The sequence below is a fragment of the Arvicola amphibius genome, chromosome 4, assembly GCF_903992535.2.
Source record: "Arvicola amphibius chromosome 4, mArvAmp1.2, whole genome shotgun sequence".
NCBI classification, from domain to species: Eukaryota; Metazoa; Chordata; class Mammalia; order Rodentia; family Cricetidae; genus Arvicola; species Arvicola amphibius.
Genome location: NC_052050.1, coordinates 11,436,003 through 11,463,230, shown reverse-complemented (window position 1 = coordinate 11,463,230; position 27,228 = coordinate 11,436,003). Strand labels below are relative to the sequence as shown.

At 38.3% G+C, this 27,228-nt stretch overlaps 1 protein-coding gene across 1 annotated transcript in view; it reads right to left on the bottom strand.

Annotated features, from left to right (window-relative positions):
* The window catches only part of Abca5 (ATP binding cassette subfamily A member 5), a 73,303-nt gene extending 48,778 nt beyond the window's left edge, over positions 1 to 24,525 (bottom strand). The window contains exons 1-8 of the mRNA XM_038327998.1: positions 24,395 to 24,525; positions 11,153 to 11,268; positions 9,988 to 10,192; positions 8,596 to 8,757; positions 5,789 to 5,877; positions 3,932 to 4,161; positions 1,608 to 1,749; positions 388 to 576 (exon numbers count right to left, since the gene is read on the bottom strand). Coding sequence (XP_038183926.1) covers positions 388 to 576; positions 1,608 to 1,749; positions 3,932 to 4,161; positions 5,789 to 5,877; positions 8,596 to 8,757; positions 9,988 to 10,192; positions 11,153 to 11,254 — 1,119 coding nt within the window. The 5' untranslated portion in view covers positions 11,255 to 11,268; positions 24,395 to 24,525. The remainder of the gene's footprint in view (positions 1 to 387; positions 577 to 1,607; positions 1,750 to 3,931; positions 4,162 to 5,788; positions 5,878 to 8,595; positions 8,758 to 9,987; positions 10,193 to 11,152; positions 11,269 to 24,394) is intronic.
* Between the last annotated feature and the right edge of the window lie 2,703 nt (positions 24,526 to 27,228).

Here is a 27,228-nt window from a genome sequence, read left to right as displayed (position 1 = left end):
ACACACAACTTTCTGCTCAGCATTCTTCTAGAATAAACGTATAAGTGTTTATGATAGAGCAATGAAGATTATCTGTAACTCAAACCAGTGACTTCTAATAAACTGAATTATTACACTGAAATAGAGTTATGAAATACACTAAGCAAAACCTGCGGAACTTGTAAGCAAGATACTTAATGAGAACTTAAAATTGGAGACATTCTAAGTGACAGCAGATATAAAATAGACTGCAGGACATTTCTTTCTGATGGGATTTAACAGGTTTCCTACACTGCTTTCTCATGAAATGTTGGTGTTGTTTGTTTCTATGTCAGTGATAGGACACGACACTGCACTGCACTGGAGGAAGAGAAAATAGCGGGGATGACAGGTGCATGTGGCACCTACCTGGGCGATACCGATCAGAAAGGTACACTGACAGAAAGGACTGAAGAGCCACACTAGAGATTTGGGGAAGCTTTCCACGAGGACTATCAAAAGGCCAACAAATCCAAATGCCACAGTGAAAAAAAACTCAGCTACTCCCACGTGCTTAGATTTTTTAAAAAGAGGTGTCAGCATTAAAGCGAAAAACACCTAAAAAACATAAATGTTAAGGTTAATGTATAACTCATATACACTGACACAAAAGCAAAATCAACTTTTTTGTGAAAGAAAGTTTTATTCATGAGAAACCACAACTGTTAAAACACAATTTCTAAATGTTATAGGAAGATGCTTTGTTTTCACACAGAGACACACATTTAAAATTTTTAAACTGGCAAATATTAATGTCTACATTTTATCTGTATAATAGTAACATAACCACATTTATACAGTAGAGACCATAAGGAACAACATAATGGCCAGTTAGTTTCAGGGACCCACCTGGGTCTATCCCCTCATCTTCCCAATCCTCACACCCACACCGCTGCACCCAGACTTTATATGGGAGCTAGAGATCTTAACTCAGGCCCTTATCTTTGTCAGACAAACATTTTACCTACTGGGTCATCACCCTAAGTCCCCAGTAAGCTTTTAAACAAAGAACCTATGTTTTAAACTGAGTGCTGAAAATGATATATTAGATCATTATACTGGAAATATGAGTTATTTATAATTTATTATTTAAAGAATGGAAATGATAGTAAAGTTATTTAACAATATACAAATGGGCACATAAATCAATCATAATGAAAACTGGAATCATTTTTAAAAGGCCAGTCATTACATTCATCAGTCAGTATACCAAATGAATATCAAGACTACTAAAGAACTACATTTTAAAAAAAAAAACCTTTAAAGCTAATGTCCTATAACATAAGCTAACTTAAAAAAGTCAAGGCCTTATGAAAGGGGAAAATACAGCAGTGTGCAATCTTCCACCAACTGTCTAAAGACAACAGCAGAAGAACTATGTAAAATATAATACACCAAAACAAGTTAGATTTAAATATGAGGTTATAATTTTTCTAAAAGCATTGTAATACAATACGACATCATGTACTATCTAGTTATTTATCTGTAACTTAGTAAAAATATCTAATGGAAAATTGACTAAGTTAACCAAAGAAAAAGACCATGACTACATTACCAAGGTACTTTGATATTTGAGTTAAAATACTCACAGATGATAATCCATATAAGAAGAACAGCAGAAAAATCACAAGGCTGCTACTCTGAGGGAATAAGGAAGAAGCTGTAGCAATGACTGCCATAAGAAGTGACATGAGGAAAATCAAACTTGTATACAGAAGAACCCAGGAAAGCCTACAATAAAAGCGCAAACACATTTATAGTCAAATGAACACACTCTAGCAGGGAAAAAATTACTTTAAACTAAACTTAAAATTAGTTTTGGCCATTTTGTTCTTTAAATGAATTTATCTGCTCGTGTTCATGTACTGAAATTAATATTGTTAAGTAATCCAGAATAAATTATTAGTTAAGTCACAGGTGAATGTGACTGATATAGAGATAAAATACTATCTCTCAGTACCAAAAAGTTTAAAACTGCAATAGCAATTCATGGTTAAAGCTACAACACTCAAAATCCAAGAGAGCAACAGCATCTCTGATTCTCTTAAACTGTAACAGTTTAGTAAGTCAATATAATTATTTTCTTTGTGAAATGAACTATAATTAAACCCATGATTATCAAAAACACAAAAGTTCTTACCAATTAATGACATAAATTACCATAATCACACTAATGTAAGCTGCTGATTAATAAGATCAACAAGAGTCACTATTTTTACTCAAGATTTTCCCTCATATCCTCGTGAGTTCAAGGCCAGCCTGGTCTACCTAGGAAGCTCCAAAGCAGCCAGAGTTACTTGGGGAGATCCTCTCTCAAAAGAAAAAATGTGGGGCTGGAGAGATGGCTCAGTTGTTAAGACCGCTTGTTGCTCTTACAGGTGACCTAGGTTTGATTCCTGGAACTGACATAGAGTCTAAGAACCATCTGTAACTCCAGTTCCAGGGAATCCAATTCTCTCTTCTGGCTTCTGCAGACAGTGCATGCACATGGTGCACAAATATGCAGGCAGGAGACCACCAAGTCCAGTTGGAATGGGACTGATGGAACAGGCAACCAAACCGGACTCTCTGAATGTGGCTGACGGTGGAGGAGGACTGAGAAACCAAGGACAACGGTGATGGGCTTGGACTCTACAGCATGGACGGGGTCACTGTGAGCTTTGTCAGTTTGGTTGCTCACCTTCCTGGACTTAGGGGGAGTTGGGAGGACCTTGGACTTAACATAGTGAAGGGAACCCAGATGGCTCTTTGGCCTGGAGAGGGAGGGAGTGGGGGTATGGGTGGAAGGGAGGGGAGGGAAGGGGGAGGAGAAGGGGAGGAGATGGAAATCTTTAATAAAAAAAAATGAGGAAAAATAAATAAATAAAATTTAAAATGCAAAGAAATTGGTAAAACCTAATAAAAGTTTTATAATTGTTACAATAGGCTAAATAAAAAAATTGTAAATGCATCTTTTAATAGCAACTTACACAGTACTAACCTTCCTCCTAAATGAGCTAAAAGAAACCAATTTTTGCCGGGCGGTGGTGGCGCACGCCTTTAATCCCAGCACTCGGGAGGCAGAGGCAGGTGGATCTTTGTGATTTCGAGACCAGCCTGGTCTACAAGAGCTAGTTCCAGGACAGGCTCCAAAGCTACAGAGAAACCCTGTCTCAAAAAGTAAAAAAAAAAAAAAAAAAAAAAAATAAGAAACCAATTTTTGTGTGAAACAGCATCTGGCAATGTAGCCTAGGCTGCCTCAGACTCAAGACCTCCTGACGCGATTTCTTGAGCACTAGCATTATGGGCATGCACAAGCCAGCCAGTTTATAAACAAAGTGTCTTATTACACAGTAGAAAGAAAAAAATACTTAGCTATTTAAAATATTCATGGCTCCATAAAATCAGCACTGTACAAAAGTTCTGGTATACTAGTGCTCACCTGTGGAGACTGCTTTCTCCTCCTGTATCTCTATAAAGTACCTATGTGTTCCTCTCTTACTCTACTAAAGTTTCCCAGTGGGAAAACGAGTTCAGAAACTACACATGTAGACCCCAATCTTTTTCACCACGTTTTCAGTGTTATGTATGTGCTGTGACATCAGGGAAGGACGTTAATAGACAACTTTTTATTCTTTTAGAGATTTCAGATCTTCGGTGAATGATATGCTGGACTTCATGGTACACGCCTCATGGGTTCAAACAGAATGTAAAATAAAATTTAAATGTTTTGTCATCACAAACTTCCCACATTGCTCTTTCCTTATAGCAAAACAAGCAACAAATTGGCTGGTCTCAAACTCTAAGTAAAACGGAACCATTATAAAGAATCAGGATCAGCACAATATCAAATTCTGTAAATTAAAGTATACTGCTGAAGATCTGCATATAAAACAACCGTTAACTATACTAAATAATAAACTACTAAACATACCAAAAAGCAGTGTCATGAAGTCCCATTATCTTTAAAAATTCCTTTAGTTTTTTTTCTTTTTCTGCTACAATGTGAATTGCCAAAAAGTACCCAAAAGGTGAGAATGCTATGACTAGATAGATTAAAACGACCCCTCGGGGAAAAGCGTCTATTTCTACAACGGCAGCTTCTCCCATGATAACAGCTTTGGTTGACTCCAGCTCCTTCCATAGGGAAACATTGGTCTTCCACTACAATTAGAAAATGTAAATACATTAATTTAGTTCTGACAATAGCTCCTAATAAAATGTGATTATTATTAGCTAAAATTAGTCAGTCACCTCATGCAAATAAAATACTCAGAAAGCCACACTCTTGAAATAAAGTGAGTGACCACAATATCATTATAAAAAGCAGAATTCTGCTTTTAATTCATTCTGGAAATTAAAAGTTTGAAGATTGGAATGAATAAATTTTGATTTAATTCATCCAATAAAATAAAAGCATATGATTTTATTATCACAGATTAAAGCATAATAAGAATATGCTTGCTTCTTCAGAGCCGAGGCTTGTAGGCATGATTAACAGCCACCATTCCTATGACTATATTTAAAAAGGCTCTTTTATATAAAGAGCGTGCTTTCTTACTGAGTTAAAATTGGTACACACAGGACACTTTTACAGAATTATGAAATAAAGATACTTATCAATAGATACTTCTACTATTCACATGAATGCCTAAACTACAACTCTGTACTACCCACAATGGCCTAAGCTTGTGATGGCTAATGTCTCACTAGAACACAATGAAGTTCTGTAATATCATCATAGAGATACATCTAATGTTTCAATCTTTATCTGAACAGCCCAACTGAAGTAACACAGTATTCTAAACCCAAATACAGTCATAGCATGCAAGCTGCAATTTTTTAAGACAATTATAGGTACATCATCTTCTTTAGTTCTTACAACACTCCTGTCATAAAAAATCATGACTATTACAGTGGGTGTTCTACCTAGCACTGTAGCAGCGAGAAGAGACAGGACTCTTGCTTACAGACCCTAAGTCTAAGTCTATTACCATTCATCATATATACTCGAGAAGTACACTTTGGTAGAGAAGACTGTTTATATGCACTTTTATATTAAAATATTTTATAGTAAATTTCAATTTGAAAAAGCAAACAGGAAAAAGCCCACAGATTCTAGGGGAAATGGAGAAATGTGATATACAATTCTAGAGTTCTAGCCTAAGGTACAATTTTAAGGCTAGTTTCTCTAAGTGTGAAATGGCGAATCAGGCCATAACTTTAGAACATAATGTAAGAATGTACACACCCCTTAGAGGCAGAGCTGTACTAGAGCACAATCTGATCCTCCGCCAGTAATTCAGAGTCCCAAGCTACTTGATATCACCTTACTTCAGTCTCAGTCTCAGAGGGCTATGAAGCACTAAGTAAATTTATAAGGGAACATAGTTTAGAAACATTGTAAATACGGGGTAAATGTTGAATAGAAAATAAAATCTAGGAGTACAATTAAGATGATGAAGGTAGTCACCTTTTTTAACTTATTTTTATTCAAGGGAAAGGTCTAAAAGTTCACATACTTCATAATACAGGAATATTTCAGAAATATTACCTATAATCAATAAATATACAATATTGATATACAGTATGATAAATTATATTCATAAAACTATATAATAAAAATCGGCTTCAAAAAGTATTAAATTATAAAACATTTCCATTTTATTTTTTTTCCAAATAATTATATCATGTATTATATATATTTTTACCTAACTTATCTAAAGCCAACTTTAAAGAATTAAGGACTACTTATTCAAATGTGGTTTGATTTTCTCCCTTCTTACAGTACCTGTATAATGGCAGCATCTATTGAGGCCTGTAAAGCTGTGAACCCTGAGGACCAGTACTGAGCAGCATCACACGATTTTGAACAGCCAGCTACAGGGAGGAGAATACAGATGTAAGATTCTGTACAACATTGTAAGTGCTTTCTTCTAAAAACCCAAACAACCCAGGTGGTTGCCAAGACTATAGATTTCTCTCTACAAACTGACAGCAAGGCCCCATTACTGAAGACAACACCTACACAACTCATTGAACATGGAGATGCCAAACTGGTACCTACATAGAATATTCACACCTATGTTACAGGGTGTTTTTTACAGGAAGGTACTCTATACGCTATCAAAAGAGAAACATAAACACCAAGGCAGTCACACACCCTTTGTCTACCTGGTGTACTACCTACAGGATATGCCAGGGCAATGTTGGCACCACAACCAGTTGTTGTTCTGACTTAAAGCCCATTCCATGAGATGGACATAATGAGCAACTAGGTCAACAACCAGACACTAGCTAGCCCAGAGACCTAGGGCAAAACCAAATAATACAAATCTAAAAGAAAAAAGAAAAAAATGTAGTGATAAAATGACTATTAATGATATTCTGCTATACTCATAGATCTGTGCATTTTTTCAACTGTCATCAGAGAAGCTTCCTCCTGCAGCAGACGGGAATGAATATAGACCTACATTGGGTATTACAAAGAGTGAGAGTCTTCGAAACACTCAGTCCTAATGTCTCCATCAATCTCCTTCCCCTCAGAGAACTCCAAAGAAGAGGGGGGAAAGAATGTAAGAGTCAGAGGAGATGGAGAACACACACACACACTCCAAAAACAAAGAAACAAACAAACAAGGCCCTCTAAAGCAACGTGAGCAAAGCTCATATGAACTCACTGACACTGAAGCAGCACGCACAGGGCCTGCAGGGATCTGCACCAGGCCCTCTGCACTTTTATGATGGCTTCCAGTTTAGTGTTTTTTATGGGATTCCTGAGTGCACAACTGCGTGGGCCTCTGATTACTGCACCTGCTCTTGGGCTCTTTTCTTTCTGTAGGTCTGTCTTTGATGTGATAGTTTTATTTTAGCTTACATTTTATTTTCTCATATTTCTAAAAATAGAGGAAATGAATGAATGAATGAATGAATGAATGAAATGAACTTTGACACTAGAGTATAGGTTAACAATGGGACTGCCATGTTGCACCTGCTGGCACACAGAAAACCAGTTTCCTCCAAAGGATGAAAACTGCTCCAAGGCAGATCTCATGTCAGGAGTAGCCGACCAGCAATAACAGACTCCACGGGGCTTTTGTATGTATGCTTTTATTTGGTTACAGTTTTGGTGTTTAGTTTTGTTTTCCCTTTTGGGTGACATAATCTCTTTTCTTTAAGCATTTTGTGTTTGTACTGGTGATGTAGGACGTCCTTCTGTATGTGTTGCTTTACTGGTTGATGAATAAAGCTGCTTCCGCCTATGGCAGGGCAGGATAAGGCCAGGCAGGAAATCTGAACAGAGATGTAGGGAGAGAGTAGGTGGAGTCAGAGAGACGCCAAGTAGAAGGAAAAAGATGCCAGTCACCAGCCAGAACTTTACCCTGCAAGCCACAGCCTCATGGTGATACACAGATTGATAGAAATGGGTTAATTTAAGAATTAAGAGATAGCTAATAAGAAGTCTGAGCTAATAGGCTGAACAGTGTTGTAATTAATATAGTTTCTGTGTTGTTACTTGGATCTGGGCAGCCCGGAAACAAATGAGTGGCATCCACCTACATATTGGTCTCTGAGAAATAATGAAGTTAGGTGGATATAGGGAGGAAGAAAAACGGGAAAGGGGAAGAATAAGATCAAAATATATATAAATTTAAATTTGTTTCAAGTAATAAATAAGTAAATAACTAATATAGAAGGAAGGGAGGGAGAGAGGGAGGTCAGACGGACACTGGTTGCTTTTCCAGAGCACCCAGGTTCAATTCCCAGCAGATGGCTCACAACCACATGAAACCCCTGTTCCAGGGGTTCCAAACCCCTCTCCTGGCCTCTGTGAGCTCCAGGCATGCACATGATGCACATACATATTAACAGGCAAAACAGTTATAAATACAAAATAGAAAATAGGTCACTTTTATATTTTAAGGTAAATCATTCTATAATGCACATTTATCTCTGACATGTGAGTAGAATTTTCCAAACATGCTTTTAGGATAAAGAAAAAACTTTCTGTACTTAATACAATGACTTCAATATTGTACAATAAACAAAATTGATATTATCTTTTCAGTTGTTTTTTAAACAACTGAAGGCAGTTCTCCATGTTTCAAATGCAAATTTCACTGGTAGGAGACCTTAAGCTTTTAAACTTTAATATCATATCACAGTGAAAACGATTATATGGAGGAAAAATTATATATTTATAAACTCATACAATGAAAGGTACAATTTTGTTTTTAATGTAAATGAAATTTGCATAAGTATTAAAATTAAAATGAATGTTATAGTTATTTCATATAGGATACATTTAGTGTAGATAGATAGATATTTGGAGAATGTGCACATACAATTTTTATTTCTGGATACACAGCCTCATCATGTACCCCAGCTGACCTGAAACTCACGATATAGATCATGCTGAAAAGCTGCACAGGATTAAAGGTGGGTGCCACCATGTCTGACCTCATACCTAAATTTTTTATGCGGCACATACCTATCTGAACAAACACGTCAGTTGAAAATGACAATACTAGACACCATCTTATTTTGATTATAAAAATGCACCTAACACAGAGTTCAGGATTATATATAGCTACTTACCTCTTGAATCCATATAAATAGAAGACACTGGAATCATATCAGGAAAAAAACGAAGTTCATAGGACATGGTGTCTTTGAAAACCACACCTACAAAGTTACTTGACTTAGAGAGACTAGATGCTAGCATTTCTTTCTCGTTTGCATATTCTTCAGTAATTATAACTGCAAGATATTAGAGCAATGTAATTAATTCCAAAATTGCAACAGCTTACTGTAATACATATCTCTTTTACAATTATATTTGATGAATAGAATATTTTATCAGTATTTTTTCTTAATTACTAATTTCATAGAAAATGAAGGTAAGTGCAAAGAAAACAATGACATGAAATGATCAACAGTTTTATTTTACAGATAGTGAACTGGGACCTGATTACATAAACTATGTCATTACAATACATAATTTATGTCTATGACAAAGTATAATATAAAACAACTCTCAGAATATTTCATCAGAACATATTATTTGAAAATTCCAATGTGTTATAACATATTCTAAGGCTGGATAGTTTTTATATCAGCTCCGCTTTTAAATCTGCTTGGTTTTGGTACTGAAATAAACCTAGTCCTTGAACATGCCATCTATACTTTTTAAAGTCTGTAAAATTTCAGACAGAAATAAAATTATAAAAATAATAATGAAGTTCAATTACCTGCCTCAAAGTAAAATAACTCCTAATATATGAAATTTTGCTTTTAAATATTTGTTCCTATAAAGAAAAATTTTCCAGGCATGTCAAGCTCTTTGACATTGTGATACAACATAATCATCTACAAGGTTCATGCTCCGGAATCATGCAACCAATTTACAAACAAAAAAAATCTAATGTTTTAAGTAATTTTGTGTTGAGCCATATAGCTCCACAGCTATCGCCTACCTCATCTACATGAATCCCATGGACCCATAGCTGAGCATCACTACATGTGTGTTAGCAATCATGCTAAAATTCTGCAGTCTTCTTTGAATAAAAATCACCATTTTTAATATCTAATATTTTTGATTTCTCTTTAGAGGCTAAATGGAGAAAATACGGTCACCATTTTATCCAATAAGTTAGACAATTTTTAGAAATATTTTCTCTCATTGTTTACAAAAGGTTAACTTCACTACAGAAGGGCCAGGATTTGCTGTAAAAGAACCTAGGACTGGTACTTAGCTTCATTATCCATTAGCTGCGCAAGTTCACATTAATGACTGAACTCTCCTAATTTTACTGTTCTCATACATGACACCTAGCTGATTAACTGGATTGCTGTAGCTCTAGCTCCATGGAATCTTAAGGGCTCTTCTGGCCTCCGTGGATACCTGCACACACATGTACATACACTCACACGAACACATACAACATATGCATAAATAAAAATCAATCTTCTTTAAAAAGACTACAGTACCATCGGGAAGATGATCAGAAGATACTCTCTGCATGATGCTGCTTGTAAGATTATTCACAGGAGCATATCCAAGAATAAGGTTAGAAAGGCTAGACTTGTCCATGGGGCTAAGTTCTAAATCAGATACTTCTTCATATTTCTTATTTGGATGCATCATGCTAATTAATATTAGCCAAAATAAAAAAAATAGAGGAAAAAGAATTTCCTACAATAAAAGACACAGATATTACAAAGTATAAGAATGGTGGCAAAAATCAAGATTTTTTGCAAATAACATAGGTAATACTAAGGAAATTAGCAAGGAAGTGTTGTCTTCTCACATCTAGAGAAGATAAAAGCAACCCTATCCTAAAAGAATTACTATGGTGAGCATCCCACCGAACCCCAAAACATAGCTGATCATTTTCAATATGCATTCAGTTTTACTGAAATATTTTAATATTCGAGTTTTACAATAAAGTGACATAAAGATAATGTTTAAATGTCTTAAGAGTCCTGATTTAATACTCAATACATTTACTCATAAAATCCTAAAGTAACATGCAAACAAATCCTTACAAAGATTATCATTAAAAAGAAATGAACTTGGAAAAAAGAAAAACAAGCAAATAAGTAAATGAAAAACTCTTTGGTTCTGAACTTAAAACAGTAACTTTTTAATAATACCTAAAATGCTACTAAAATTACATTTAACTAGTTTATGGCCTGCTTTACTAGGCATGAGCTAGCATTTTATCTTGTTCCTTGTTCTGCTTGTTTCAGGAGATAGCCCATACTTGAAATTATTGCTAATTGGCCAGTTAGACTTCATTCTTTTACCAAAAGCATTCCATGCTGGGGTACAACTCTTGTGACATAATTTTAGTATTCTTTGGCAACTTAATTCAGAAACCATACAGTGAGAAGATGTGGGGTATAAAATTGTGCAATACCGTTTCAAAACTATATGTTGACGTTAAGACGTCAACTGGATTGAGTCATCACTGATACATTTAGGAGCATTAGGTCATTTTTTTCTTGCTATTATAAACAACACAATATACTTTTATAAACAGACTGAAAGAATTAACTTATAAAAATGTATTCAGAAAAATTACCTTAAAATAGAAAACATCAAAGCAAAACAAACCATAAGAAGACAAAATAATGAGTATTTTTAACTTACCTGAACGCTACTTTTTTTAGTCCTGCATTTAATTAAGTAATTTTTCAGCAGAAGTGTTCTAGTCTGTCTCCAAACTCCCACATCCCTAATTGCAGTAGCCATGTTTTCTGAATCAGCTTATTAAAAGGAAAAACAAACAAAATTGAACTACACAGCAAAGCACATGTGATGTTTAATGACAACAATATATAGATTTCTTTTTCATTTCCCAGGTAAAACAAAGCTAAGCATACTGCAAGCTATCTCTCCTACTTGTATGGAATGCACGAAAGAGCAGTCTGACAGCTCTACAAAGCACATAACAACATGCGAAACAGGGAAACATCAAATTTGAGCAGCGAGCTCACCATGTTCTCTCCTCTGGTGTCACTCAAGCTGAGCACCGAGACAGAAAGGGCTTCAGAAGTTAACTTACAATTCTGACTTGAGGGAAAGTTAGTCTTAAAACTCAAGGAGATGTGGAAATGTCAAGTTTGTTTCTATTCATCGTGTTCTTTTCTGTGTCCCTATCCTGAAAAATCCCCTTGGTGGCACTACCAGACCATAGTAACGAAAACTGAGGAAGAGAAACTTTCTCTCCAAGAAGACTGGGCCAGTCCCTATTCTTTACTTCCCCACTGTTCTTTGTACATTACTCTCCTACCACTGGGTCCTGAGTAATAGTTATTGCTGCAAAAGTGATGTGGCACAGTGAAACTTTCTCACTAGAGGAACAAAAGAGCAGCCAGAGAGAAAGAAAAAATAGAGAGATCAAATCAAAGGGGGAGTTCTGAAATTCACATGCAAAAAAATAAAGTTTTTATTGACTCTTAGATTAATTGCCAAACTAGGATTATTCGGATCTCATCCTATGGGTGTTGATAAAGACTAGAGAAATGAAACTAGCACACACACACACCACTACCCAGATCCAGACTCGTCACATGACAGATCCGACGACAAATCTTGTGAACCTCAACTGAAGATGCAGACAGCTCAGAGACTATGGGAGAACTTACAGTCAACACCTAAAACCTTTCATAGCCTGGTAAAACAAACTATCAACATCTCCACAAGATTAAAAAAAAATCCAATGTCTCAAACAACCACAAATTACATGGCAAATGGCCAATATATCCCACTGTCAAAATGACAGGATTGTATGAATTTCACCAGACACCACAAAAGCAGCATCTGCCTTCAAAATGTCATGCCATTGACAGATCAAGGAGCTAAACAAGCCCAATGTAAGAGGGAAACAAAAGGTGTATTAAAAATTTGTAGAGCGGTAGGTGACTCTCAGTGCACCAGAGTCACCATCCCCACCTCAGTTTTTACTTTACAGCTATAATTCTCTACAGCAGAACTGGGAGGATGGACACTAAAAAGAAATCCCACGCTAGCTCAGAATTGTGTACAACAAAGGGTTATTTATTTAGGGGTAGACTTACAGATCATAGTCCTCTGCATGAACGGGGAACAGCAACCAAATCCAGAAGCCCAAAGAGAGAGGCTTTACCTTGGCATTTATAGTATAAGAGACCACGCCCAAATGGGCTGGTATCTTGAAGCTGAAGGAACTTTTGTTTAAATAAGAGAGTTCCAAACTCAATACAAAACTATATACACTAGGAATAGATAATCAAGTATAAAATTAGAATTACAACCAGCATAAACAAAATTAAGCAAGGAACATATGCTAAATGTTTTAATAATTCTGTTCTAAGGAGTCTAAATCTTGTATTGAAAATGGCTTGGCTAGCCGGGCGGTGGTGGCGCACGCCTTTAATCCCAGCACTCGGGAGGCAGAGGCAGGCGGATCTCTGTGAGTTCGAGGCCAGCCTGGTCTACAAGAGCTAGTTCCAGGACAGGCTCTAAAAAAGCTGCAGAGAAACCCTGTCTCGAAAAACCAAAAAAAGAAAAAAGAAAATGGCTTGGATAGATCATAAGAGGATGATAACTAGAACTGTCTCATCTTCAACCACAGTGAAGGCCTGAAAAGGGAGATAATATTACTTGAGTAGGAAGAAAGTGTTATCAAGCAGCTTCCAAAATGTACAGTAGATGACAGAGACAACTGGCTACCCAAGCAATCACCCAAAGTCTCATTTGCAATATTGAAGCAACCAACTTTGGCTAAGGCCTAGAGTAACTGACAGACCATTTCAGAGGCAGGAAAATTTTCAAAACCGTCTTACCCTGTCTTGACAAGATTTGACAGTCTTTTGTCTTGTATCCTGCTTGTCCAGCCCAGATATCATGTACTTTGTCAGTGGTCAAGGCATGAGCAGTTCCTTGCCCAAAGGCCAGTTGTGCCAAGAAAACAAACTCCAAGTGGAGTGTCTTCAGTGCTCAACATTCTCTCGGGAATAGATTGGTGCTGCCAGGAACAATCATATCTCATGCTAACAGAACCCTAAGTTATTTAAATGCCATGTTCTAGAGATCTTTGAAGTGGCTGAAGATTACTTATATATGTAGAATATAATCTCTATGTATCTAAAGAATCTAGTTAGTCTGACTATAACAAACATGAATGACTACTGACCTATAATACTTAATACCTATATAACTTAAAGACTAAGACTTCTTATCAGAATATTAATCTTTAAACAACTGTGCAGTAAATGAGGACAGTGACCTCAAAATGTAAACAATGTACAAGTATCTCAATCAGAAGTATATATGTATAATGCAATATGATAAATATATCCTAAAACTGTATCAATATACAAAATGCCTTAAGCAGAGGTAAAAACATGCATGCATACCATCTGACAAAACAACTTTGCATAGATGTACAAATATTGTAAACATAAATAGGAACATATTCAATATAACAAATATAATTTGAACTTGTATCAATATACAAGAATGTATATCAATGTAAATTTTCCATAAATAATAGCTCACAAGTATTCTATTACATACTATTATTATTAGTCATTATTATATAATTATTAATATTATTATTATTACCTCACACTAATCTACCTACTATGCCATTCAATTTTCCCTCTTTTTTTCGAGATCTCTGACTCTTTGGGGAGGTCTGGCTACAGAGCCTTTAAATGGGTTTTGTGAACGGAGTGCTACAACTTCCTTAATGGCAACACAGACCCACTGTGTGCTTAAAAATAAGGCACTGCACATGACTCTGCCATGTCCGACTGGGCAGAGCAAGCAGGCAGAGCCATGTTGACCCTAGCCATGCCCGCTTAGCATTTAAAAAAGAAGGGGGGTGCACTTCTGGTCAGAAAATAACTACAGATACACAACCAAGACAGATTCAGATAAAAAAGACCTCTAAATGGGTCACAGTGTTGGACAAATGTACGTAAGTTGGGAGAAGAAGAAAAAGAATATAGACAGTTAGAACAAGAAGTAAATCATTTAAAAAATAAAAAAGGCAGGTGGTGGTGGCCCACACCTTTAATCCCAGCACTCAAGAGGCAGAGGCAGGCGGATCTCTGTGAGTTCAAGGCCAGCCTGGTCTACAAGAGCTAGTTCCAAGACTGGCTCCAAAGCAACACAGAGAAACCCTTTCTCAAAAAATCAAAAATAAATAAATAAATAAATAAATAAATAAAACAAAGTCGTTAAAGAGACAAAATACAGGCATAGATTAAAAGGAGTAGAGAAAAATAAGCCATGTAAAGATGGAAAATACAGAGAAAGTCTGGATTATGTATATTATTATATTTTCTTTGAATTTTTTGACTGTGAAAGAGCTAAGTACAGGGAGACATTTCATTGTACGGACTGCTAAGCTAAACCAGAATGTATATTACAAAGGTATCTTGACTTCAGAATTTGAGTCTAAGGATATGCTGCTTTGGAAAGGAGGTTCTTTTGTTTCTATAGAAGATGAGAACCCATGAATTCCTTCCAGACTAATGTGCTTTGACTGACCAAGACCTCCCAAAAGGTAACTGTGAACACCCAAAAAATTACTTCACCCAAATAAACAGCAGGAAGCAGTTTGGAAAGAACTATGCCCAAATTCCCAAATATTGTTTATAAATGTTTGTTTACATTTAAAAGGGGATATGCTATAGAGATTTGCATTGGTATGGATCTTTGTTTATTAATACAAATTTAAGGTCAATTTAGTTACATATTTCTGCTCTTGATTAGGGCATTGTGTTTGTGCAGCTCATTTAAAATGCAATGTATAATTAAGAAATACAGGTTAATAGATAGTCATCTATAATAGTGACACTTGCAATCATGTTAGTTAGGTTTTCTAAATGTATAAAAATATATTTCAAATGGGTAGTTATTTTTAAAACCTCTCAAAGACTAACAGAATATAGAATTTAAAATGTTTTAGGAACTTAGGACTTTTCATGACAATGAGACTCATCTTCTCCTGGCAGCACCAATTACTTCAAGAGGATGATGGGCATTGTAGAGACTCCTTATAAAGTTTGTTAGTCATTTGGGCAAGAAACTGTTCTTGCCAGAACTGCTTGACTGGACTTGCAGGACCCAGAGTAAAATGACTGCTGAAGTTGCCTAAATGGAGTTCCTGCTTCATGAAAGAGTCCACCAAACATTCTGCAGGACACAGAAGAAAGTGAATGACAAACTGCCAACATAGGTGGAACTGTCTTTGAAATTTCCTGCTTCACGGAAAAGTCTGCCAAATACTATGGGCCAGTAGGCTAAAGATGGATTCCTGCAATGTTACAGAAGAACTTTGAGTGACTTTCGAGGCAGCGAGATGTCTCTGTCAATTCTAGAGTTTTAGAAGTTACTTAAAGTGCATTTCTTGTTTACTCAGGTAATATTATATTCTTCTGGGGTCTTTGATAGAGTTGAAGAATTGATAGTTATAGTTTTCCTTAGTTATGAAAAGAGATAAAGTAGATATAAATATTGTAACTATAATTCTTGTTTGATAACTGTTTTTTATATGTAATTTTACTATGTTAAAGTTAAAACCTTCCTTTTTATTTAAACAGAAAAGGGAAGGTGATGTGGGAAGTGATGTATGCTGTAAATGTTTTATTGCCATTGGTTAATAAAGAAGCTGCTTTTGGCCAATGGCTTAACAGAGTTAAGCCAGGCTGAAAGAGATATAGAGAGAGAGTAGGCAGAGTCAGGGAGACAGATGTACTGGTGATAAAATCTTGCCGGTAAGTCACAGCCATGTAGAGATACACAGATTAATAAAAATGGGTTAATATAAGATACAAGAGAAATCCATAAATATGCTTAAGCTATTGGCCAAACAGTATTGCAAATGATATAGTTTCTGAGTGATTACTCTGTGATCTGGGCAGCCAGGAATGAACAAGTGGCAGTTGTAGATGAAGCGGCGGGCCAGCACGACTGGCTTACACCCGGCTACTGGCTAGCTTATGCCCGAAATAATCACATGAAGATCTGTATTAATTAAATTGCTGCCTGGGCCATTAGCTCTAGCCTCTTATTGGCTAACTCTTACATCTTGATTCAACCCATTTCTAATAATCTGTATGTCACCACGAGGCCGTGGTTTACTGGGAAAGATTCAGCATGTCTGACCTGGCAGCTTCATGGTGGGCAGCTCTCTGCCTGCCTTCTTCCTCCCAGAATTCTGTCTACTCCACCCACCTAAGGGCTGCCCTATCAAAAGGTCAAGGCAGCTTCTTTATTCAACCAATGAAATCAACACAAATGCAGAAGGACCTCCTATAAGTGGCCCCTCACCAATAGAACTAATTTCAAATAACAACTGGACTAAGAATCAATGCTAAAGTGGCAAAATCGAAGCAGGAATTAAAGCCTAGGTAACAGAAGACAAAGAAAAAACCAGACTCGGAGAAAGTTACATGTTTGCATGTTCTCTAGCCCTGCTCTTACTGTAGAGTTTGCTGGTCTCAGAAAACCCTTAGACCATAGGAAGGAATGTTCTATCTAGTGTCAGTCTGACACAAAGAACAGCAAACAGTGTTTGTTGAAAAATAGAAGTTAGTCTGGCAAAGATTTGAGGACTAAAGTTCCTACACATGAATTTTGGAAATATTTGACAAAAACTTCCAAGTAGCGAGCGATCTGGGAGACACAGAGAGACACATGTGAAACTAGGGTGGAGTGCTTCCCCGACGGCTGGCTCTCCAGTGGGGTAACTGAAATAAAATCACTCATCTACAGATCCTGCATGCAGCACTAACAACTAGCCAAACAAGGGGTTCTACAGTGTAACTGGCACAGAGTGGCAAGCAAGCCTGTTCCAGAAGCAACCTATCCGTTTCTAATGGAACTGAAATCCAAGCAAAGGGAGACAGTTTACACCTGATACTATAAACCCGTCAAAAATCCTTGCCTAGGGAAATCACCAGCCCCAGTGGGCAAACCAGTATTGTTGTTTTGCTAAAAGGACATGACGTGCATCTTAAACTGCCTTCTAAATCACTATGTTTATGCCCATTAAACCAGTGCAGCTATCAGCTTGGGTGGGGGAAGATGGCACGCCTCCCTGAGGAACCGTAAACAGCTAATTGAGGCTTACATATTCTTCAGTGGTGTGGCCATTAAGCCTCCATCCACCCACCCATGTGCATGCAAGCAACTCTAATTAATTGCACTGGGCCACAAAAATAAAAGTTTTTTTGTTTCCGTTAAAAAAAAAAAAAAAAAAAAAAACTAAGAGGGGGCCTTGTTCGGAAGTTGTCTGATGGACACAAGGAACAAGGAACTAAGAGAAGATGATGGGCAGAATGTGATTAAAGTAGATCATATCTAGTTTTGCAACTATGAAAGATAAAAAAAAAAAAAAAGGTCTTGCTAAACCTTCCAAAGCAATTGGTGCTGCCTTGTTTTATATAAACCTGCCTATCTGGAGACCACTGATGTGTGTCCTCTCCAAAGCAAGGACAATCTGTTCCAAGTTCTGACCGCCTCCACTTCAGATAAAAAGGCAAGCAACCTTTTAGAAGCAGGTTGCCTTCTCCTGAATGGATGTTTATTATTAAGAGTTAACATAAATGAGCGTCCTTTTTATGTGCAGAGAAAAAGGATTAGACTAGAACTTTTTAATTAACAATGAAATTACAGCTTTTACTTTGTTTTCCACTTTGTCCCTGATCTGTAATTACCTACACATGAAAAAATTACATACTGTAGAACCATTAGAAGGAATTAGAAACAGCACAATAAAGTAATCAAGAGTACATTGATAATCGTATCTAAGACAAAGAAAAGAGACAGAAAAAGAAAAAACACAGTCGTTCAAAGGTAATTTGCTATAAAACAAACAGAAACATCAACCAACTCAACATGAATATTCCCAAGTTGTCTGCCTAAACACAACTTAGTAAATATCACTAAATTATTAATTATCAAATTGAATGTTTAACATTCTATTTTTTAGATACCAAATTCTCCACAGAATAGCTGGATTCATACTTTTACTTTGAACTGTTGCCTTAATTCAAATTTGAGTCCCTTATTGAAGTTCACAAACCTAATTATCCACTTCACATCTGGTGAGAACTTCGTAAAACAATACTAAATCCAGGCTGGGTATGACGGATCGTGTATTTAACCCCAGCAGAGGCAGGTGAGTCTCTGTGATTTGGAAGTCAGTCTCAAATACACAGTGAGTCCAAGTTCAGTCAGGGCTACATAAGGAGACCATATATGTCTTTTAAAAATAATAACAAATAAACAAAATAAAAACCCTAAATCCTACCTCCTGACTGTGACCCCAACAACTACAACACCATTTCCATTTCCTCCACTGTAACTACCCTTGAGCTGCACTTACTACATTTTCCTCCAGCAGCATAGAATTTTTGTTTGTGTGTTTGTTGTTCTCATTTTTTTTTAAAACAAGGTTTCTCTGTGTAGCCTTAGCTATCCTGAAACTCACTTTAAGTACCAGGCTGGCCTCAAACTCAAGAGATCCACCTGCCTCTGCCTCCCAAGTCATGGGAAATGAATTTACCTTAAATACAACATCTATGAAAATAAAACTTTCTGCTATTAAGTTTCCACCTAATGGGAAATTCTTATTATGCTCAAACTTGTTTTTTCTTCCTTGTGGCACATGCTCTATTATCTTCCTATAATTATTTCTTAAAACCAAAAGCATCTTAACCAACACAACAGAGGCACCCAAATCAACAAATATAAGTTACTAAGATGGTATGGTGGTTATGAATGTGACCTCTGTAATCAAGTCAATTAGCATAAATCCTGCCTCTGCCATTTCATAGCAATGAGATCTCAGGCAAGTTATTTAACTTTTTGTCTCTATTTGCCTTTTGTAAAACAATTACAATACCTATTTGGAGTTCTTTTTTTAATTTATTTATTTATTTATTATGTATACAAAGTTCCATCTGTGTGTATGCCTACAGGCCAGAAGAGGGCTCCAGACCTCATTACAGATGGTTGTGAGCCACCATGTGGTTGCTGGGAATTGAACTCAGGACCTTTGGAAGAGCAGGCAATGCTCTTAACCTCTGAGCCATCTCTCCAGCCCCTGGAGTTCTTAAAATAACTAAATGAAATGGAATATGTTAAATCGAAACCCTGGCATAAGGCAAGTAATTAATTATAAATGTTGGTCACAACTGTTGGGAGCAGTGAGATCCCAGATCCTGAATTTCTTGTAATCCCCTAATCTGAGTGCCTACAGCTGTTCTGAGCACGAGACCTTCAGGAGTTCCTGATGGCAGGAGAGTGGTTTTTGGTGGGTTTGGCTGGGGCATGGCTATCTCTATATATTCTGCCCCTGAACACAATAAAGGGGGCATTCTTGGGGAATTCAAGGATGACCCGTGTCTCTGTCTCTCTGTCTGTATGTGTTTGTGTATTTTAACCTCCTGCCCCTTGCCCGAATCTCGCGAACTGGGTACCAGCGCACTGAACGCAGACACGGGGGCGCGGTGAGCGGCACACAACTGTATATAAAAGTAGTAGAACTAATAGTCACAAAAAAATAATAAAGAATACCACCACATTCATGGAAGAACAGCAGGGTGATTAAAGAAATTAGCAGAAACAGAACCTCTATAGTGTCATTAGCTTCCAAAGACAAAATGGTCCACTAGAAGTCAGGCTGAATCCTGAGAATCTACCAAGAGCAGATGACAATAAAGAACAGACAGGAGGAAACAATAAAAAGGTATAAAATGTTACATATGAAAACTGATGAATCAGTATGACTGGTCATAGTTAGATATTTTTATTGAAAAGCAGGTCTAATTGTGTGGAAAATATTACATTTCAATATTTTTGAGCTTCTATTCATCCAAGTGGTAAAACTTGGCTAGATATACTAGTGACAACTGTAAAAGAAAATCTGAATGTCTACTAAAGTAATCTTTCTTTTCTAACATGTAAGTCACCGACTTAAAAATAAAGTATTACACAAGCCAAATACCAGAAAGTCTGTTAAAAAAAATAGGAAACTTTATTTACTGTTGGGGGGGGGGGTGTTCAGGAGTTGGTCATCTCCTTCCACCATGCGGGGCTTGTGGCGTATTTGTAGACTGTGTGAAGATGTATTGCTATGACTGTTGTGATAAAAAGCTGAACGGCCAATACCTAGGCAGGAGGTATAGGCGTGATTTTCAGGGAGGGAAGAGAAGAGAAGAATCTAGGTGCACATGCAACACCAGGAAACACAGAAACAGGAATTGCAAGACGAAAGAGAGGCAATGCCACGTGATAAAATGCAGATTAATATAATGAATTAGTTTAAGTTATAAGAGCTAGTTAGGAATAAGCCTAAGCTATAGGCCAAGCATTCATAATTAATTACAGTGTCCATGTCATTGTTTGGGAGCTGGCGGGTGGGACAGAAAAACTCGCTACTTTTGGTTTGGAGGAATGAACTCAAGATTTTCAGGCATGGTGGCAAACGCATTCCCCCACTGTGCCATCTCACTGAGTCTCCACTGTTTATTAACTGAGAAATTTGAAAGTTACAGATTTTTTTAATGTAAGAGAATCCTATTATTTTACTAATAGCCTCTTTTAAAAAAATGTGCTTTTCTTAAGAGAGTCTTCATTTAAAAAAAAGTCTCTAATTTACCTAATGTTACCATTACTTCTATCAAGCATTTTAGCTAGTAATGCATGAAATATTTTGAAATAAACGATACCACTTAATTTTGTAAGAGGCAAAATCACCTGGAAATTAAAATGTGTTATGTAGAGCCCATTTTAATTCATGTTTATTTCTATGATGTATGAAGTAAGATTATATCTTATAAAGAAACTGAGCAACCTTTATATTCAGAGCTATTTACTGGTAAGATGTGGTCAGTGACCTTCTTAACATGTTTGAAAGACACTTGGGAAAGCTCTCAGCTGAAAATATGTTCTGTATTTCCAAAAGATAACTGTTTGAGGTCATTTGTGGCCAACTCAAGCAAAGCTAATTACCACTGTTCTATTCTCGCGTTTTACTAAGTACCTATAACTACAATTAGCTAGCATACTGCATTTCCATTTTATGTCCTAACCTTGAGCCTGACCATGAGACTCTTAATGAAAAGGAAAAAAAAAAAAGTCTTCTATTTGCTTTTCTGACCACACCAATGGTAATACCAAAATTTTCTTAATACCAATTCCTTCATCAAACCTTTTCCTGAGAGTCCTTACAAATTAAGGGTCTGCAAACCAACACGGAAGAGGTAGTGGTGTCTAAGCCCACCCACACCTTGCTCTGCACAATCTAGGAGTTCACAATGTGTGAGGGTTTGGAGAGTGGTGAAGTGTGGCCCTGGATGCTCACTACCTGAGATCCACCTGCCTGGTATGTATCCAAATTTCTTCACTGCTTGAGGAGACAAACTGAACATTAATAACTTGTGATGGGTCAAAACACGAAATTCAAATTTCAGGGCCTATACATGAAGTTTGATTGGAATACACCCACGCTGTTTCGTATATGCGCTGTCTTTGACTGCTTTGTGCAATGAGGGCAGATTTAAGCTGAGCCAGATTCTATTCAGTCAACTCCCTTACACTTTATCCAAAAAGACTAATTCCTTCAATCAGCTACAGGAGACAAGAGCAAGTGGGAAAAGTAGGTCACTTTTCTAACATTTTCTGAAGAATTCCTGCCCAAACAGACTTCAGGTAAGTAAAATGACACGTAATGTTCTCATCTCAGTTGAGGGAAAGACTTTGGGAAAGGGCTAAATGGAGTTTCTAAGCAGAGAAAAACTATGGGAAAGCTGGATTTCCAAACGACTTGACTTGCGTAAAGAGTGGAGGCAGAACGCAAACTGAAATGGGACAGAGTATGGGTGTACGCCCTAGTGATCAGTATAAAGACAGAAACTGAAAACAGATTGTGAAACACCTTTTATGCAAAACAAAACACTACTTTTGTGCGCAGCCCAGAAGCACGTCTATCCCCTTCTGGACCTTTACAAGGGGGCATGCTTCCACTGCCTGCCAATCCCACTTTACAAGCCCGTTCACCCTCCCAATCCTCAAACCTCCTACAACCCCATCTCCAGCATCACCTTCCAACTGGGATCTGGATTCCTGCTCCAGAGAGAAAACAGAAGCAGTCGAAAGTAATCTCTCCAGTATCCCCTCCACTTACCCATATCTGTGCCTGTCATCTGCACGTTGTAGACAATGAGCCATTACAGCCTAGACAAGACTGTTTTCCCCAGCACTCTAAACCATGAAAGCTTAAATGCAATCTAGATTTTAGCTAGATTTTAAAGTTAAGATTTATTTTTTTTTTGAAAAGAGCTATTAAGCTATTCAACAATGCACTGAAAGAAAATCCTGCCCAACTATACTACTGGCTTCTCAGTGGACAAAATAAACCTTTAAATTTTAATAGGAGATCAATCATAAATGCTTTCTTCATTGATCTTTGAAAATTTACTGAAAGTGGTGACAAAATAAAAGACTAATGCCAATAAAGTTTAATCAATTTGATGACAGCATGTCTTGCTGCAGAAGACGATGCAATGGAACCCATATGTCAAGTTAGCTAATACCTTGGCTTATATATACTATTAATTCTGTATAAAAGTTTAAAGTGGGCACTTTAAACTATCGCCAATCTGATTCACACACTAATAAAGACTACAATTTTTATTATTATTAAATGCTTTTATATAATTACTTTTTCAATTAAACTCAATGGCAGGCATTAAAAATTATATTTATCTTTGTACTCTAGAAACAAAATTATTATCTGGAACATAAAAGACAATAAACGTAAAGTATTAATAAATTTATACCAAATTTAAGATTTCCCTATGTTTAATGTCATTTGAAGTTTTGCATTTTCAAGAACACATCCAATTAAACGACCTACATTCAAAGACCAATGTCTCTTAAGTATGATTTCAGGGTAAATACCCACAAAGTGTTCTCATAATGTTCCCATCTATTGAGTCTTCTCTGAAGATACATAACAATGCTCTCTGGACAAACATTTATTTGTGTGTGTATACACACACACACACACACAAATAAAATATATTGGGTAGAGCGCCAGAACTAGGGAGTCCGGCATGCCTGCGGTACAATCTCAGGGCTTCATTTTTTTTCTCCCCAGCTGGGACCTTAATGAAGTTATTTAACCTCTTTTAAGACCCATTTCCCACAGCTACTCAACTAGAGGACCATCTCCAACCTCAGAGCGGTGTCAGATGAAGTAATGCCGACCCTGGCCCAGAGCCAGGATGCAACCTCGTCTCGGGGGCCCTAGACTGTCCTCGGCAGAAACTAGACGCGCCTGCCTTGCATTTCTACCCTCAGACTCGATTCTTTTACAACGTAAAGCCAAGCCTAGGGGAGCTGGGGCGAACCCCTCCACTCTGATCACCTCCGAGCAACTGCATCCATCGGCCTCGCTTTTTCTTCCTCCCTGAACCAGACCCGCGCCCGGTAATCTTCAGTATGTTTGGGGAAATCCGATATGTACAGCCCCCAGAACCATGTCACGAGCTCTGCGGATTTTCCTCTCACCCCAAAGTCCTCTCTGGTCACACGAGACCCGCCAGCCAATCTGCACCCCAAGCGGAACGATACTTCTTAGCCCTCAGAAGGGAAAACAACTCCGGTTTGGTTTTGGGATTTCTGGTCTGTCTGCCTGCCTGCCTGCTTGTTTTCCTTCTGTCTCTGAGGGTGGAAGCGCTCCATATCGTCGACCCGATGGCCGGAGGCTCAGCGCCCGCCACCCGCCAACATCCCAAGCGGGCCAGCATCCTCCGGCCCCCGGCGACCCGCCACACCCTCCCCTCGGCCCCCCGCTGCTCGGCCGTCCCCGCAGTCCCCCGTCACCTCTCTCTCCGTAGACGCGACTGGCCGGGCCGCAGGCCTCGAGCGCTGGGGGCCCTCGGCGTCCCCTCACCCCGGCGTAGCAGCCGCAGCGCCGTCAGGCCCACGCCGAGCTCGTCCCTGCGGAGACCGCCGGAGTGACGGAGCTCAGAAATTCAGGGGAGAGAGGCGGAGCCGCGGGAGCGAGCGAGCGCGCACGTGCCCGCCGCCCGGCCACGCCCCCTGTCCACCTCGGAACGCTCTTGCGGGGCCGCGCGAGCGTAACGCGCGCGCGCGCGTGCTCCTGGGACTCAAGATGGGAGCGCGCTTGGGGGGCGGAGCAACTGGTGGGCGGGGCTCTGAGGTTTCGGCGCTGCGGGCCGAAGGAGCAAGGCTGGACTTGGGCAGGGGTCTCGAACCTCCTGCGGAGTTTGCTCCACTCGCTGTGGAGGCTGCAGAGGTTGGATGCGCCTCCTGGAGGACGGCCTTGGTCCTCCGCCCTCCTATCTGCCTCTGTTTCCTGGCATTTAAAGAGTTTATGAAAGTCTCACTATGGCTCCTTCTCCCTCCCACTGCAGTGTCCCCATTTCTGTAACTATTGCCTTCCCCTCCCCAGCCTCAGACCAGGGACCTTGCACATCCTGGAGTTGAGGGTGCTCTGAGTTCCATCAAATACCCTCGCTAAAACTGCAGGTGTGACAAAACTTGGATTACTCAAAAGTTCAAAGATAGGACTTCTGGCACAGATAATATACCACGCTTAATTCTTTCTTAACAGGCAATCTGATGTTTGGAGTTTTGTTTACCCAAAGTGACCCAAACAGTGGTCAAAGCATTTCAAAGTGAAGTTCACAATACCAAAATTACAAATCCCTGAAGAAAACCAATCCTTTATTCTCCAGAGCCCACCAACTGCCCAATAGCTCCTCAGCTAAGGGTGGGACTTCATCACAGGCGCAGGCGCGCGCACATCCCCCCAACACACACGCATGCGCGCGTGCACCATAGGAGACTTTAGCTGACTCTTGAATGGTTCTTGTACATGCAGTCACTGCTGCTGTATTGCACACTTACTGTCGGTGACTTTTTTAAATCTGTGAATGTGTACATCATTCGTACATATTTCTCCTTTCTTTTGTGTCTGTGTGTGTACTTGGTTTAATGTTCTGTTGCATTTTTTTCTGTACATGGGTGTTGTGCCTGCATGTATGTGTTCTGACTTATAACAGACTTGCACTTCAAGTCCCCTCATCCAGAGAAAACGATCTCTCTTTCCTCTCAACACCACACGCTGCATCTTATTGTCCATTTCACTTGCTTATGTGCTACTGTCTTAAGCTACATCATGAATAGTCTGACCTTAAGAGATTTTTCTTACACCAATTTAAATTTATAGGTCTTGTGGATCCACAGTACATGGCAACTTTTGCTAACAGTACAACTGATGGGACGAAACACATATGAGAAAGAGTATGCAAATATTTTACATCCGCAAAATATTCGCACTCACCTGCAAACAGAAGATATTAAAATTATGTTAGATGGCCGGACCTGTAACTCAGCGATAGACTGCTTGCCTAGCATGCACAAGGTCCTGGGTTTAATTCCCAGCCACACACATACACAAGCACACATACATACACAAGCACACACACATACACAAGCACACACACATACACAAGCACACATACAAACATACACACACAAACACATACAGATACATACACACAAAAACTCATACACATGCATACGCACACAAACATACATGCACAAATATATACACATGAACATACAAACACATATACAAACACACACCTTATAAAGTGGAAAGCAAACTTATAAGCTTGTGAGAATAACACAGAACACAAGAAAGATTTTTTTAATAAAAAAATTGCTACAAAGTAATATGTGGGTTATGACGTATTTTACTGCGTCTGAGCAAGCTATTTGTCAGACTGTATCTTGCAAACATGTTGGTCTTCATCTAAATTTCCACAGCTACCAGATTTTTAATACTAAAATAGCAACTGGAGAGAAAGATATTTCTTTCTGCATTTCTGTATCTAGGAAATAGAAACAAGCAGTACTCACGCCTTGGTTGTCATGGTGGCAACTGAAATCCCCACATCTCATTAATAGACCTTAGAGACAAACCAACCACATGGGAGTTCATATATCACAGGAGTTCCAGCTTGCTGTTTAAGAAGCTACCTAGCTAGGAAAATAACAGTGGGCCACGATTCTTAGCAATGTTTAATGTGGAGAAAGAGAATAAATCTTGTTATCTGGAATACTAACCTACAACCCGATGAACCATGGCTATGTGTCACTTTTCTCACTTGCTAGACACCAAATTTAAATGAATTTTCTAGGCTCTTTTCCTAAAATGAATGACAAGATTACCGAATCATTTGTGATGGTTTGAATGAGAATGGCACCCATAAGATCATAAGATCATATAATTAAATGTTTAGTTCCCAGCTGATGGAACTGTATTGGGAAGGATTAGGAGGTAAGATAGAGTATGTCACTGAGATAGGCTTTTGAGGTTTCAAAAACCCACAATAGCCTCTCTCTCTCTCTCTCTCTCTCTCTCTCTCTCTCTCCCTCCCTCCCTCCCTCCCTCCCTCTCTCTCTCTCTCTCTCTCTCCTCTCTCCTCTCTCTCTCTCTCTCTCTCTCTTTCTCTGTCTGCAACTTGAAGATCAGATGTGAGCCATCAGCTACTGTTCCAGTGTCATGCCTGTCTGCCTGCTGCCGTGCTTCCAACCATAATGATTATGGACTCACCTTCTGAAACTGTAAGCGAACCCTCCAGTTGAATACTTTCTTTTTTTTTAATTGCCTTGTTCATGGTGTC